The sequence below is a fragment of the Meles meles genome, chromosome 15 (genome assembly GCF_922984935.1).
Source record: "Meles meles chromosome 15, mMelMel3.1 paternal haplotype, whole genome shotgun sequence".
Classification (NCBI taxonomy): Eukaryota; Metazoa; Chordata; class Mammalia; order Carnivora; family Mustelidae; genus Meles; species Meles meles.
The window spans coordinates 34,613,116-34,628,411 of record NC_060080.1 but is presented as its reverse complement, the minus strand read 5'-3'; the positions used below and the strand labels follow the sequence as shown (position 1 = coordinate 34,628,411).

Sequence of the window (15,296 nt, the reverse complement as noted above, 5' to 3'; positions counted from 1 at the left end):
TAACTTAGAATCCATCCCTTTTCCAGTGTGTGGTCACTGCTTTCTCTTCTAGGCTTCCTAGTGGCCCTTAGGAAGGTTCATTTCTTAGCCTTTGAAATGTTCAGTCCTTTTTTTTTTTTTTTAAGATTTTATTTATTAATTTGAGAGAGAGAGAGCACGAGCACAAGCAGGCGGAGTAGCAGGCTCCCCACTGAGCAGAAAGCCTGATGTAGGGCTCTATCCCAGGACCTTGGAATCATCACCTGAACTCAAGGCAGATGCTTAACTGGCTGAGTCAGCCAGGCGCCCCTGAAATGCTCAGTTCTAAGGATGCCTATTAAACCAAGAAGATTGACCTACTGAAGCTCAATGACTGCAAAATCCTTTCTCAGTCAAATTCTGTACAGGGACCTGTATTCCAAGTAGTTCTCATTTTGTCCTTAAAATCCCTCTGACCTAAATTGGTTTTTGCCATATACATCACTACAGTTTAACATCTAAAAACACCTTAAGGGGCACCAGGGTGGCTCAGTGGGTTAAGCCTCTGCCTTCAGCTCAGGTTATGATCCCAGGGTCCTGGGATCAAGCCCCACATTGGGCTCTCTGCTCAGCAGGGAGCCTGCTTCCCCCTCTCTCTCTGCCTACTTGTGATCTCTTTCTCTGTCAGATAAATAAAATCTTTAAAAAAATAAATTAAAAAAAATAAAAACACTTAAACATCTAACATGGTACTTGTTAAGGCTGAGATAAAATGGGGTGCCTGCCCCCTGAGGGGGTAACAGGAGACACCAGCCTTTCCTGTGTGCCTAGTTGATTATTTAGCTGGTTAGAAGTGAGGGCAGAGTGAGCATTCCTCTAGAGGATCCCATAGTGACTGAATCAAATGAAGTGGCAATGTTACTCATATACCTCGCATTTTCACAGTTTGGGAGAATTGACTGAGTGGCACTATTCAGACCAGTTTCCTTGAGGGTCCTAGAAGCAAGGTGGTATCTCAGCAATATTTAGTCTATATAGTATATAAATATCACTCTCGACTTCGTTACTAGGGAGAAATCACAGTGAACTCTAAATTGAAAGCCCTGAGGAATGCTGATTCAGTGGAAGTTATATTCGCATTTTCTCCCTTTCTGGAAGAATCTGTCACTGTCGAGATAGACCACTGGGATAGTCATTGAGCGTTTGCTAATAATCCCTTGACACTAAGTTAAATATGTACTACATCTAGAGAAGATGATGCCTTGGCATTGTCCAGTGAAACTTGGTAAGCCTATTTTCTTCTTTCTTTGGAGATTTACACTGACATTTACTCTAATTGTTCCTGCAGTTTCATCCATCACAATAGAAGCTAGTGGAAGGGTATAAAAAGCTTCTCAGTGTTCCTTTGCTCCAAAGATTTTTATTTGTGATTACTTTCCTCTGGAAAGGAAAAATCCTCCTCGGAAGACTGAAAGTACTAGCAAATGTTAAGCAGAGGGCAAGGTCCCTTGCAGGCATAGGAAGAGCCTATCTGAAGATAGGATCTGATGTCACTTGGCCACGTGGCGTTAGAGCCGGCAATACATTTTAGCATTTTTTGCTGAGCCATAGCCTCTGTTCTCTGACCCAGGCCTTGGACAGGCTTATAGCAACCTAATTGCATCTGCTCTAAACCTCCTTTAAAAACTGCAAATCTTCCAGACTGCTGTATTTCCCAGCTTTCCACTAAAAGCATCCTTTTTGCTAACCTGGGAAAATGCGTCTCAGGGAAAACTGAGGCTGAGTTTTGCCAGAGAAGGGTACAGGATCACACAAATCAGAACTGGATGATTTCTATCTCCAGGTAAGAACTGGAGAAAAAATAGCCCCTATTTTAAATCCTGTACCTTAGAGAAAAATGCAGTTGCCGTTGAAGAAGGTATCAATTATTAAGTGTAGAGTCAATGCTATTTTGGTTGCATCTACAATGAGAAGATCATTTCCAGGAATACCATACGCTTTGTTTCAGTTAACCCCAGCCCCAATCTTTCCTCTGAGGCAGAAATAATAGCACTGGGCATAAGGGGGAGGAGGGCTGGGGTTGTGGGGCAGGGAAATAAGATTGTTATGGGGACAGAAGGGTAAGGACAGCAGGTGTTTTTCAAAGCAGACTCCTAAATTAGTTAATTTTTCTTCATTAATGTTGATAAAGGCAGCCCTCCTCTTTGCAGAATGGATAGAACACAGTGGGGAACTTTCATTCATTTTGAAAATGTCTTTGATTTTTCTTGTGTGTAGAATCCTTTCTTGGGCTGTTTGAATCTGCCCTGTGATGTGGTAAGGGGCAAAGTGGGGGAATCCCTCTTTCTCTTCTTGGCTCTCCTACTTCCTTCCTGTCTGGGCTCAAAGCATGCTTTGCTGGCAACCTTCTCTAGCTCATACTGGAACACTCAGTCCGGCAGTAAGGTCTGTGAGATGTCAGTCTACCATGAGGGCAACAGCTTTTTACATTTCTTCCCATATTTTCTATAGTTCCCTGAGCCAAGACACACAGAACCTCCTGGATCCACATCCACATTCAGTCCCTTCTGGATAGTTTTATTTATTTTTCTGGTAATAATTTTGAAGTGTTTAATTCAATCATGGCCAGTATTTTTTTTTTTTTTTTTTTCCTTGAAGCCTGTGGTGCACTTCCACAATATCCCCTTCCTTCAGGGACAGATAGAGGTAGATGATGGCATCGGGACACAAGTAGAGCCAATTCCAGGAATTTTCCTAACGAAAGCACCTGCTAAGATGAGACTCTGGGGCTGACCCATGGTTGGGGCCTGCTAAATGAGTAGGACTTCTGCAGTGTTTTTAATGCTAGGAAGCTGGCATACACTGTACATCCAGGGAAAACCATGCCAAGATCTTCTCTGCCAGTATGCCAACCATTTAACAAAATTGAAGTGGTTTTTCAGAAAGAGCCTGGGTTTTTCAAGTTGGTCATTTTTTTTTTAAAGATTTTATTTATTTATTTGACAGAGAGAGAGATAGGGAGAGAGGGAACACAAGAAGGGGAGTGGGAGAGAGAGGGAGAAGCAGGCTTCCCACCAAACAGGGAGTCCAGTGAGGGGCTCAATCCCAGGACTCTGGGATCATGACCTGAGCCGAAGGCCGATGTTTAATGACTGAACCACTCAGACACCCCTCAAGTTGGTCATTTCTAACTTTACTATTACTTATATATGAATACTGCCAATTCAGTACTCTATTTAGAATACTATTTTAATCAGCAGTAATAGTCATTAATTTCCTCACTCAACAGTTACTGAGCTTCAGCAAGGAGCCTATTACTCATCTAGACGCTGGGGACATTGTGGTGAACTGGTGCCAGGGTCCCCATTCTCAGAGGGAGTGAGCACAGTCTGGTGGGGAAACAGATGATGAACAAGTAACAAGTGAATGAACAAAATGATTTTTTTTTTATAGTGATAAGGGAATAAGAAACTAGGTTGATAGGCTAGCATGGATGGTCAGGGAAGGCCTCTTCAAGGAAATGGCCTTTGAACTGAGACCTGAGAAAGAACAAATCAGCCACATAATGCTCTGGGTCAGAATGTTCCAGACAGAGGGAGCAGCAGGTTCATGGCCCCAGATGTAACTGAGCAGAGGAGGGAGGACACAGCAAGAATTGGCCTGAGGGAAAAGAGAATTTGGTAGGAGGATATGTGCTGAGATTTTCTTCTTTTTTAAACTTAAAAAAAATATATATATATATATATATATATATATATATATTTATATATATATTTATTTAACAGAGAGAGAGAGAGAGAGAGAGACAGCAGAGAGAGGGAATATAAGCAGGGGGAGTGGGAGAGGGAGAAGCAGGCTTCCTGCCCAGCAAGATGCCTGATGTGGGGCTCTATCCCAGGACCCTGGATCATGACCTGAGCTGAAGGCAGCTTCTTAATGGCTGAGCCACCCAGGTGCCCTAACTATTTTTTTTAAACTGCGAACATAATCCTTAAACTCCATTAAAAAAAAAAAAGACAAAAGGCTTACAACCAATAAGTAGGTCTCATATTTACTCTAAGCATTTACTCTCCCAGTTCCTTGAGTAGGGAAGAATCACCTATAATTTTCTTTTGTGTATCTTTTCAGAAGCCTTATCATTTATCCGTATTTATATACATGTATCTTAAGTATAAAGAAGGAAAAATTTAACTCATGGTGTAGTACCTAGACTTTGTTTAGCAATTTGACTTAGTAACTTTTTTTTTTAAAGATTTTGTTTATTTATTTATTTGACAGACAAAGAGACACAGAGAGAGAGGGAACATGAGCAGGGGGAATGGGAGAGGGAGAAGCAGGCTTCCCACTGAGCAGGGAGCCCGATGTGGTGATCCCAGGACCCCGGGATTATGACCTGAGCCAAAGGCAGACGCTTAACCACTGAACCACTCAGATGCCCCATCAGTAACTTTTTAAAAAATATTTTTAAGTAATCTGTACACCCAACGTGGGGTTTGAACTCACAACCATGAGACCAAGAATTATGTGCTCCACCAACTGAGCCAGGCAGGCACCCTAACTTAGAAATTGTTCTATATGAACCTGTACAAACAACAGTATTAGGTTCATGGACATGCTCTATTATTTAAATAACCAGTTCCCTAATTATGGACATTTAGGTAGTTTCTAGACTTCTGCTATTGAAAACAATGCAACAATCCTTAAATGTATGTCTTTACAAAGTATGTGAATTTATTTATAGGATAAATGGCTGATGCTTAAATTGCGGGACTACTAGGTGTGTGCATTTAAAGTTGTGGGTTTTTAAAAAAAAATTTTTTTTCAAAGATTTTATTTATTTATTTGACAGAGAGAGGTCACAAGTAGGCAGTGAGGCAGGCAGAAAGCGAGGGGGAAGCAGGCTCCCTGCTGAGCAGAGAGCCTGATGTGGGGCTCGATCCCAGGACCCTGAGATCATGACCTGAGCTAAAAGCAGAGGTCCAACCCACTGAGCCACCCAGGCAGTCCTGCATTTAAAGTTTTTTTGTTTTTGCTTTTTTAAAGATTTTATTCATTTATTTGACAGGCAGAGATCACAGGCAGGCAGAGAGGCAGGCAGAGAGAGAGAGAGGTGGAAGCAGGCTGAGCAGAGAGCCCAACGTGGGGCTGTATCCCAGGACCCTGGGATCATGACCTGAGCCGAAGGCTGAGGCTTTAACCCACTGAGCCACCCAGGCGCCCCTGTATTTAAAGTTTTAATAGATATGGTCAAATGTGTGCTGAGCTTTTTTATATTCTGGAGAAATGAGAGGCCCTCTTTATGATAGACATTGTAAAAAAAGTACATTTGGGTCTGGTCTGAAGGAATAATTGTCAACATTCAAGAATAAGCTTAAATGAAGCTCAAAGTTTAAAAATTTTTGTTTTTGTATTATGGACAATTTCAAATAAACACAAAGAGGGAGAAATTAATATCGGGAACTCCCATACTCAGCTTCAATAATTATGAACTCACAGCTCCTCTTGCTTCATCTACATCCTCAATCCATTTGCCCCTGCCCCTGATTGTTTTGAAGCAAATATCAGACATTATATCCTCTCCTGCTTAAGTATTTCAGGGTACACAAGTGACTTTTTCTTAAAGATTTTATTTGTTTGCTTGACAGAGAGAGAGCAAGCATGAGCATGAGCACAAGAAGGGAGAGCAGCAGAGGCAGAGGGAGAAGCAGGCTCTCTGCTGAGCAGGGAGCCTGATGCAGGGCTTGATCCCAGGACCTTGATCCCAGGACCTCGGATAGTGACCTGAGCCCAGGGCAGATGCTTAACCAACTGAGCCACCCAGGTGTCCCTGAAAGTGACTTTTTGAACATCAGTTATCTTGTAGAATGACCCCCATTCAAGATCTGTCATCATAAAAAAAAAAAAAAAAAGATCTGTCATCATGTTGTCTCTGGATTAACCTACCCTGTTCCCCCCGCCCCTCCCCCGCAGGGGTATGTGATGCTTTGCAGAGAAGGGAGTCAATGGTGAGACAGCATTGCAGGTAAGAGAGCTCACATGACTTTGGGTTTTGGTACTGGGTCTAGTGCTTTCCAGTAGCTGTGGGTCCTTGAGCAAATCCAACCTCTTGAGGCTTCATTTCCTCATCTGGATAATGAGGGTTACAGTAAGACGTTTTTATGGAAAGCTGAGCTTGTGGTGCCACACAGAAAGGGCTCTTAGTCACAGTAAGGAGCAAGGGATGCAGAATGGTGGTGGGGAGAAGGGACCATTACATCACAACCCACCAGAGTAGCACGGGAGTGAGGGTTGGGTGGAGATAAAGGAGAAGGGCCATTCCGTAAACGGCACCAAAAAGGTTTTTGCTTTTAACGATGAAGGGTAGCAGAATATGCCACCCCAAAATATGCTATTTTGGCATAAGGATTATTTTGAGCTAAAAGCACTTACAAAAACATTAGGTACAAGAAGGGTGCTCCGACCCTCCTGCCTTTTCTTCCTTAAAGCAGGAGATGAACCTCCACATGGAAGATATCCTCCCTGTACTAGGAGGTTAAGTACCATTGTTATCTCTCAGAAGCTGAGGCTAAGAGAATTCTGTACAAGCAGACTTTGTCAAAAGAATTCCTATCTTCCTTTCACCTCCCCATATATGTTTGTTACTTTTCTGCAACTGCCTTTCTTCGCTCAACCACTACAAAAGCATTTAGGTTCTGCCACTTCTCTCTGTCTTCACTTCCTCAGGAGGGCTCCTGGGTCACATAAAACTTAAATAAATTTATATGCCTTTCTCTGTTAATCTGACACATCAACCTAATTCGCAGGCCCAGTTGAAAACTCTGAGATGAGAGGTAGAATTTTGCCTCCCCTGTAATGATTACACAGTGACCCTCTCCAAGCAGGAAATTTAAGGAAGATAGTGTTCCTTTTGCTTTCATAAGAGCATAAAGCACCCTGACGCAGAGAATAAGGCAAGGGCCTTGGTGTAGGATAGGGGTGACTCTCTCTGCTGGCTTTTCACCTTTAAGAATGGGGTGCATTTGTTGGGGTGGTTCTGAGGGCAGGTTTTTAAAAGCTGCAGCTTTACCTTCTACTTGAGTAATTGGGCATAGTAGGTAAAGTCATTAGAGTCATTTACATAAAATCAGAGACATTGGAAGGCTAAGTTTCATGAAGAAAGCTGACTTTTTGAAGCCTCCACTGCTTCTGCAGATGGGGAGAAATAAGCTGGTGTAACCATAAACACTTAGAAATACGTATTAACAGCAGAGTGAGAGCTTTTCATTTTTATTATTATTATTTATTTATTTTTAAGTAGGCTCCACACCCAGTGTGGAACCCAACGTGGGGCTTGAACTTGTGATCCTGAGATCAAGACCAGAGCTAAAATCAGCAGTTGGCCGCCTTTCTGACTGAATCACCCAGGTGCCCCAAGGGCCAGGGCTTTTTAAAGTAGAGTCGTTTATTGAACAGCGAAGATGGATAGTGCCCACAAGGTATTTCAACTTACTGAGCTTTGGGACAGGGTGCTCAGAGTCCCTGAGCTCAACCAGTCGTACAATGCAAAGTGATGGAAGAATGTGTGTTCTGCCAGACTTGGCAGGATGAGGGTCACGACTTTTCACTGAATTTTTGATGTCTCAGGTTACTATTTGCGACTGGTCACATCCTTAGATGCATGGACTTATATTTGTTTAGAACCCAGGAATGAGAAGGGACATGGCTTGACTGGGCTAGGGGAAGTGCACACGGAGCGTTATTTGGTCAGTATCATTCACTGAGCTGTATACCACCCCCACATCCCCTCATTCAACCATCATACCACCCCGTGATATATTCTCATTACCTCCATTCTATGGATGAGAAGACTGAGGCTCAAAGAATTTGTTCCTGGTCATTTAGCCAATAAGTTGCGCAGCCAGAATTTGAATCTAGGGAGGGCCCTAATAACCAGTTTGGAGTCCCTTATACAGACATTTTGTAATTCTACAGATCTACAGTCCTTTTAGGCTCTGAACTTGAGGAACGGCTTGATGATCATGAACAGAAGAGCTGCCTGGTGGCGAGAGATCAGATGGAAGGTTGTGGCTGCAAGGCAGACCCCGCAGATGGAGGGACCGGGGTCTAGAACTAGAAAACCTCATTGCAGCCTGGTCTTGACCAGGATGCTGCTAAGGGGAACCGAGCCACATCTCTCCAGTTACAGTCGCATCTCAGAAAACTTGTTACTCCTGCCTAAAGGTTGATAATTTGAGACTAGAAAATCTCCCGGTTCTTTCAAACTCTAAAATTCTGTCTGGTGCCTTTAAATTTTAATACATTCTAAAGATTTATATATGAAGGCCCCAAAAGTCATCCAGAATCCAGAAAAGAATTTAGATGAAATGATTCTCCACATAATCTTCTCAAAGTACAAAGGAATAGAATTTTTAATAATTCTACAAACAGTTTTTAAGAATACTTTCTAAACCGGATTATATTGAGACAAGCCAATCATTTCTGCATCTTGCTGTTTCGTGTAAGGAGGATTTTTTTTGTGGAAAAAAAAAGAACATGATTTGGGTATTGCTACTGTAGTAGTGGTTGATGATATTAAAATCAAATAAACATATTACTTTGAAACAAATGAAGTTATTTAAACCTATCTCTCTAAAAATTTTTATGAAAACATACCCAGGAGGCACAAATTATATTACCATCAAATTAATTTGTTTTCTAAGCTCAAACTTATTTTAAAAAGTGACATTTCTTCAACAGATTTTAAAGGCATTTTAGATAGAGAACACAGGAAATAAATAACGTTGGAGCAAATAATCAACGAAATAGTTGTTCTGTGTTCTGTTGCTGAGATGCTTCAAGAAAGTATTTTTAACAACTCCCTGAGGAACTGGCTCTCGCTGGTGGGAAGCCAGGCTCTTTTCTCCGCTTACATTTGCAAACTTTTCTCCATCTTCATATCCTATAACAAACCCATTTCAAGCCCTGCTGAGTCCTTGGTCTCCCTGTTTCTCAAAACTGACCCTTCCTCAAAAAAGGGGGCGGGGCGGGGGAGAAAGAAAAGAAAGACCTGACTCTTCCTCCAAAGATTTGGGGATGGGGTTCCCATTCCTGTTGCAAAAATGGTCTTCTCCATAGAATAAACTAAAGGGCAAAAGAATCTTTCTGATTAAAGCTTTCATCAAGCCATTTCTATTATTAAAACCTTCGGCATCCCATTACTTATACTTTGAAATCTAAATTCTGCTGTGGAGATCCGGGTCCTCCGAGCCAAGCAAATGCATTAGCTTTCCTTAGAGACTTTAATTCTTTACATCTGAATTTCGGCTATTTGGAATGCTTTTCTGCCCTTTCTCTCTGCCAGCTCATGACCGTCACCCCCTTCCACGCTATCTTGAAACTCATTTCCTTCCGGATGTTTTCCTGGTTTAGTAGCTACTTTGCAAATACACAACTTTTGTTTTTGAGCTTTTAATCACATTAAGTGATTATATCTTAAGATATACTATCCAAGTCCAGGGATAAACAACACATAGAGATTTCCATTCTTTAAGAAACCACCCAGAGTGATTTTACTTTGAGAAGAGGGACAGCACTTCAATTTTTAGGTGTCTGCTTTTCAGCTAGGAATCCGCAATAGAATCAAAGCAAAATGACTCTTTATGGTGACCTCTAGTGGGCATGGGACAATCCTACAAAATTATGGAAAGTGAAGGGCGAAGAAAACCCTTCCCAGTAACCAGCTGGGTTACTCTGAGGTCAGATGACCACATCCCATCCCACCCCACCTTTATTTTTTCTTTCCGCATTTGTTTTGCATTTAACATAGTTTGCCTTACAACTCACCTGTTTCGCCTCTGGCGGGCACGGCACGAGCTGGGCTGCGGGTGTCGGATGTCGTTTAAAATAACCCCTGCCAGTGGAACCCACTCTCTGGGCATAGACCGGAGCGCAGGAGAGTTCTCTCTGAAGAGCATTAAAGGGCTTTTCGAGCTCCGAGAGCCGGTGTTGCAGCCGGCTCTGGGGTGCATAGGGGAAATCAAGACATTATGAAAAGGAGGACGCAGACGAAGGCTACGGGAAAATTCTGTTCTTGCCAGTGGCAGAGCGATTCTCCCCACTTTCACCCCACTCTACGGGAAGCGTCACGGAGGGGTGGTCCAGGCGGGCTACGCGTAGACGCCCTGTTAGGACCCGAGCCCCAGAAGGCAGGGGCTGGGGCCGCTCTCCCCCTCGGGAGGACAGACGGGAGGGCGACACCGAGCCTGGGTACTGGGGTGTGCGGCCGCCTTCGGAGCACGCGGTACGTGGGTCTCCGCGCCGCGAGAAGAAAAGCAAGTCGGCAAGAAAACCAATTGCTGGGGTGCCTTCTCTGAGAAATCCCTTAGGGCGGTCTCAGAAACCGAGCTGGGTTCCGGAGAGTTTCTGGAAAAAGCTCTCCAAACGCCGTCTGTCCCCGCCCCTCAAATCCTGCACCCCAGTCTTCATCCCTTCTCACTCTCCGATCGCCTTTCTGGGGGAGGGCGGGGGCTGTTAAAAGGGCCCTCGGGAGCTGCCCAAGTCATCCCTGATGGCCCGGGGCGGCACGCGGGAGCAGGCACCTTGGCCACTTGCAAAGCCCTCTCCCCCTTCCTCGCACCCTCCCCCCCCCCGCCCCGGAGCTCCCCATTGCTCCCTTCCCCGCCCCGCGGACCCCTCCTGGCCGCGGCGGGCGGGAGCGGAGGGGGAGGACGGCGTCACGAGGCGGGGAGCCCGAGGTCCAGGGCGGGGCGCCGGGGAATCCCAGGCGCGCGAGCCCGGGAGGTGCGGGCGCGGGTGGGAAGAAGAGGGCGGCGCGCCGAGGGAGGTGAGCGGTGCAGAGCCGGGAGGCGAGGAGGGGGAACCGCGAGGAGGCCCCGCCCCCGCCTCGCGGAGCCGGCTCTCCGCCGCCTCCGAACCCGCTCACTTTGCCTCTCGCCTCTGGACGGCGGCGGGGCGGTTGCTGGAACCGCGGCCAGAGGGAGCGCCGGGGACGGAGAGCCATCCTGCACCCGCGCCTCCTCCCGGCGCCCGCTCCCCTCGGGGGCTGGGGGTACCGCGCCGCGGTCTGAAAGGACACGCCGGCCTCGCAGGGGGGCATCCCCGGGCGCTGACAGCCTTGTTCCCGGCCAGTGGGCGCGCAGCGCTGGAGCCTGAGGGGACTCCCCGGCCACCTGCAGGTGCCGCCGCGCCGAGGGAGCGTCGCTAGCAGCAACGCCAGGCTGCCGAGGACACTGGAGCGGAGGGGTCTCCGGGCCAGCGGAGGGCAGGAGCAGAGCCCGCAGCGAGACCGGCCAGCCGGTCCGCGGGCCCCGACGGCGCGCTCCCCCGTCGGCCAACGGCAGGCAGGCCCCGCGCGGCGGCCGAGGTTGGGCGGCGGCGGCGGCCTCGGGCCTCGGGGCTTCGGGGTGGCCAGCCATGACCTTCGGGCGCAGCAGGGCGGCCTCGGTGGTGCTGAACGTGGGCGGCGCCCGGTACTCGCTGTCCCGGGAGCTGCTGAAGGACTTCCCGCTGCGCCGCGTGAGCCGACTGCACGGCTGCCGCTCCGAGCGCGACGTGCTCGAGGTGTGCGACGACTACGACCGCGAGCGCAACGAGTACTTCTTCGACCGGCACTCGGAGGCCTTCGGCTTCATCCTGCTCTACGTGCGCGGCCACGGCAAGCTGCGCTTCGCGCCGCGGATGTGCGAGCTCTCCTTCTACAACGAGATGATCTACTGGGGCCTGGAGGGCGCGCACCTCGAGTACTGCTGCCAGCGCCGCCTCGACGACCGCATGTCAGACACCTACACCTTCTACTCGGCCGACGAGCCAGGCGCGCTGGGCCGCGACGAGGCGCGACCTGGCGGTGCCGAGACGGCCCCTTCCCGCCGCTGGCTCGAGCGCATGCGGCGGACCTTCGAGGAGCCTACGTCGTCGCTGGCCGCGCAGATTCTGGCCAGCGTGTCAGTCGTGTTTGTGATCGTGTCCATGGTGGTGCTGTGCGCCAGCACCCTGCCGGACTGGCGCGCCGCGGCGGCCGACAACCGCAGCCTGGATGACCGGAGCAGGTACTCCGCCGGCCCTGGGAGGGAGCCCTCCGGGTAGGACGCACTGCTTCTCTGCCCGTCCCGTCCGTCCTGTCGCGTTCTGTCCGTCCCGTCCGTCGGTCCCGTCTCCGTCCTGTTTGCCTCGGGGAGGCCGAGCCAGGCCGCTTCCGGGCCCAGCGAGGCCAGCCAGGGGACGGGTTGGCCCTCACTCACCGCTCCTATTTTCCTGGCACCAGGCGGCTGTGGTCCATACACTAGATTCACCTCTTTGAGGGCGAATCGCCAGGCCTGGGGAGGGGCAGGTAGAGATAAACAAGCCTCCCCCATCTTTTAGTTTACTTTGGAGCGAATAGCAACCAGTTAACTGGATGTCCTGAAACTTTTATTGTTAGTAATCAACAATTTAGCCTTGGGCTAAATGCAGCTTGAATTTTTGCCAATTTTTGGTGGTGTTTGGAAAGATGAAGTCTTGTTATGGTGAAATACGGTGGCCACACGTTGCATACACTTTGCATAGTATGTACTTTAATGGAATTGTTATAAAGGAGATTAACTTAACGATAGACTGAATAATGGATGTCTGTGCCCTTTTCTCTTTTCTTTTCCAATGGAGTTAGCAAAGCACCTGTCCATCTTTCAGTACCAAAGATACACACTGTGACTTTCAGAAGGATCTTCAGTATAGGGAGGGGAAAAAAATCACTCCCCTGGAAAAGAAGAAACATTTAAACTGCCCGAAATCCAGAAACAGTATTGGAGTAGTTAATAGCTTTTCTTTTCAGTTTATTAGGATGCAAGGAAAATATTTGAATCTTTCCTTCTATCGTGTTACCTTTCAATAGAGATAACAGGCTTCTGTTTTTAGTACTAGTGAGTTTATTTTGCATATTTGACAGGAGGAGTAAACAGTAAAGTTGGATTTTCAAGGGAGACAGTCTCTTTGGGCACAAACACAAAATTGTATATTCTGTTTTGATTTTTTAAAATTTTTTGTTAACTCAAACATTTTTTATTTATTTGAGGGAGAGAGAGAGAGCACAAGCGTGGGGAGGGGCAGAGGGAGAGGGACAAGCCGGTTCTTGACTAAGCAGGGAGCCCTATGTGAGGCTTGGTTCCAGGACCCTGAGATCATGAGCTGAGCTGAAGTCAGATGTTTAATGGACTGAGCCACCCAGGCGCCCCTTTGATAATGTTTTAAGAGGCCCCCTCCATTCATTTTTATTTGTTTTATTTATTTATTTTTCCTCCATTCATTTTTAAAATTAAGTTGTGCCTGATAATCTTTTCCTGTTAGACATGTGCATATTTCCAATGATATTATGTGTTGTGAGGTTGAGTGCATTACTCACACATAATATTCTTCCTTTGGAGAGTGAAGATTGTTTTTTAAACTCAGAGGTAGTAAATAAAATTGTCTAGTACCACAGAGTCCATTACTGATATATTGATATCTTGGCATGAAATCCAAGATACATGCTTTAAAAGGAAATTCATTAGTAAACTAATTTTGTTTAATGTATTATGTCCTGAGTTTTTGATTTACAGAGAAGAATTACTTATTTAGTACTCCATCAGTACGATGAAATGAATGTGTATATCTAAATACATAAGTTCCCTTGATTCTTTTAGAGGACCATAGGAAAATGAGCCATAACTGGCCCAGAAATGATTCACTAGTAATTGTGGAATTCTAAGGTTAGTGAAAGTTCAAGCTACATTAGGAAAGGAAACAGGAGAATTGAGTGAGACTTCCTGGGACTGCAAAAGAAGTGAAGGAAGAAGAAAAGGGATGCTTGATTTGTGTGTGTGTATTTTATATATGTATGTAATTATCCAAGTCAGAACTGTTTCCTAGATACCCAGATATTTCAGGCAAAAGCATGTTTTTCTTGGCTTAAAGGTCCAGTTTTAAGCTCCACTCTCCCAAGTATAGGTATATGAAAACCAACCTCTAATCCCAAACAGATAAGCTGAAGGATGAGTGAGCAGTTGAGGCTGAAAGTCACAGGGGAGCCTCCCATAGGCCTCCTCTGACTGATCGGGCCTCTACACTGGCACTTCGACAATAGTCTCTGAAACCCTGCTTGCTTGTTGTTGCTGAAATTAGTCTTTTTGAAACATCAGTCTGATCATCTGACTATATTTGGTGTCTGCCAGATAAAGCCAAAACTTTTTTCTTGGCCTTTAAGGGTCTTTATGGTTTCACCACATTCTGCCCTTCTTTCCTTTCCTTTCCTTTCCTTTCCTTTCCTTTCCTTTCCTTTCCTTTCCTTTCCTTTCCTTTCCTTCCCTTTCCTTTTCTAAAAAAGATTTTTCTTATTTAGATGATAGAGAGAAAGGGAGAGAGTGCAAGCAGGGGGAACAACAGAGGGAGAGGGGAGAAGCAGGCTCCCTGCTGAGTAGGGAGGCGAATCCTGGTCTCTATCCCAGGACCCTGGGATCAGGACCTGAGCTGAAGGCAGAGGCTAACTGACTGAGCCACCCAGCTGCCTCCACAATCTGCCTTTCTTAACTAGTCCTGTCTTCATTTGCAAGCATCCTTTTTGAGTAGTTGCTGTGTTCAAGGCACTGTTGGTATTCCAAATATTGTAACTTTTTTGTTTGTTTGTTTTAAATAAAGAAATGGTGTTAAGATGGTGATGTAGGAATCAGAGGCAAACTGATCACAATTCAGTTGTTCTGGGACACAACTTGGCCTTCAAAGTGGGGGAGGAGAATGGAAACAAGTCATCTTTGGAAGGTTGCAGAGATTGTGCACTGCTCATCAGTAGTGGTGGGGGGTGTCATTTATATGAACTGTAGTATACACAGTCTTTACCACTATGTGTGCCCTGTGTGAGAACATAAAAAGGAATATTTTCTAGGTAGAAGGAACAGCATGAAATTTGCATATTAGGGAGTGTGAGTCCAGTGATGGAGTGAGAGGTGGATAGAGAGCAGATGTTAGAAGGCCTTGACTGAGAAAGAGAATGATTTTATTTTGTAGGCAGTAGTTAGCGGTTGGCATGTTTGAGGTGAGTGGGTTATGCATATAAAATAACAAATGTCATGAGTTGTGTACTGTGAATCGGGGATGGGGAAGATGGGAAACGGGAGGATGAGTTTGGAGATCTTTGCAGAGGGCTGGAATGGGGGTATGGATTGTATGGAGGTGGTAAGAATGTAAAAGAAATGACCACTCTCGGATATATTAGGAAGACTCATAATTAATCCAGGGCCTAGGAAGGATAGAGGCGGGTGTCAGGGACTGATTACGTGGGTTTCCAGGAGCTAGGCGCGCTCCTGTCATTTGCAGCCTCCTTTTGTCCAGACTGG

General features: G+C 46.2%; 1 protein-coding gene across 4 annotated transcripts in view; it reads left to right on the top strand.

Annotated features, from left to right (window-relative positions):
• The first annotated feature begins 11,236 nt into the window (after window positions 1-11,236).
• Window positions 11,237-15,296, top strand: part of KCNG3 (potassium voltage-gated channel modifier subfamily G member 3) — a 61,771-nt gene continuing 57,711 nt past the window's right edge. For 2 of the 4 annotated variants that reach the window (XM_045979431.1, XM_045979428.1), the window contains exon 1: window positions 11,237-12,002. In XM_045979431.1, coding sequence (XP_045835387.1) covers window positions 11,371-12,002 — 632 coding nt within the window. In that variant the 5' untranslated portion in view covers window positions 11,237-11,370. Of the gene's footprint in view, window positions 12,036-15,296 lie in introns of all 4 variants that reach the window. The other 2 variants (XM_045979429.1, XM_045979427.1) reach the window with 1 other exon arrangement.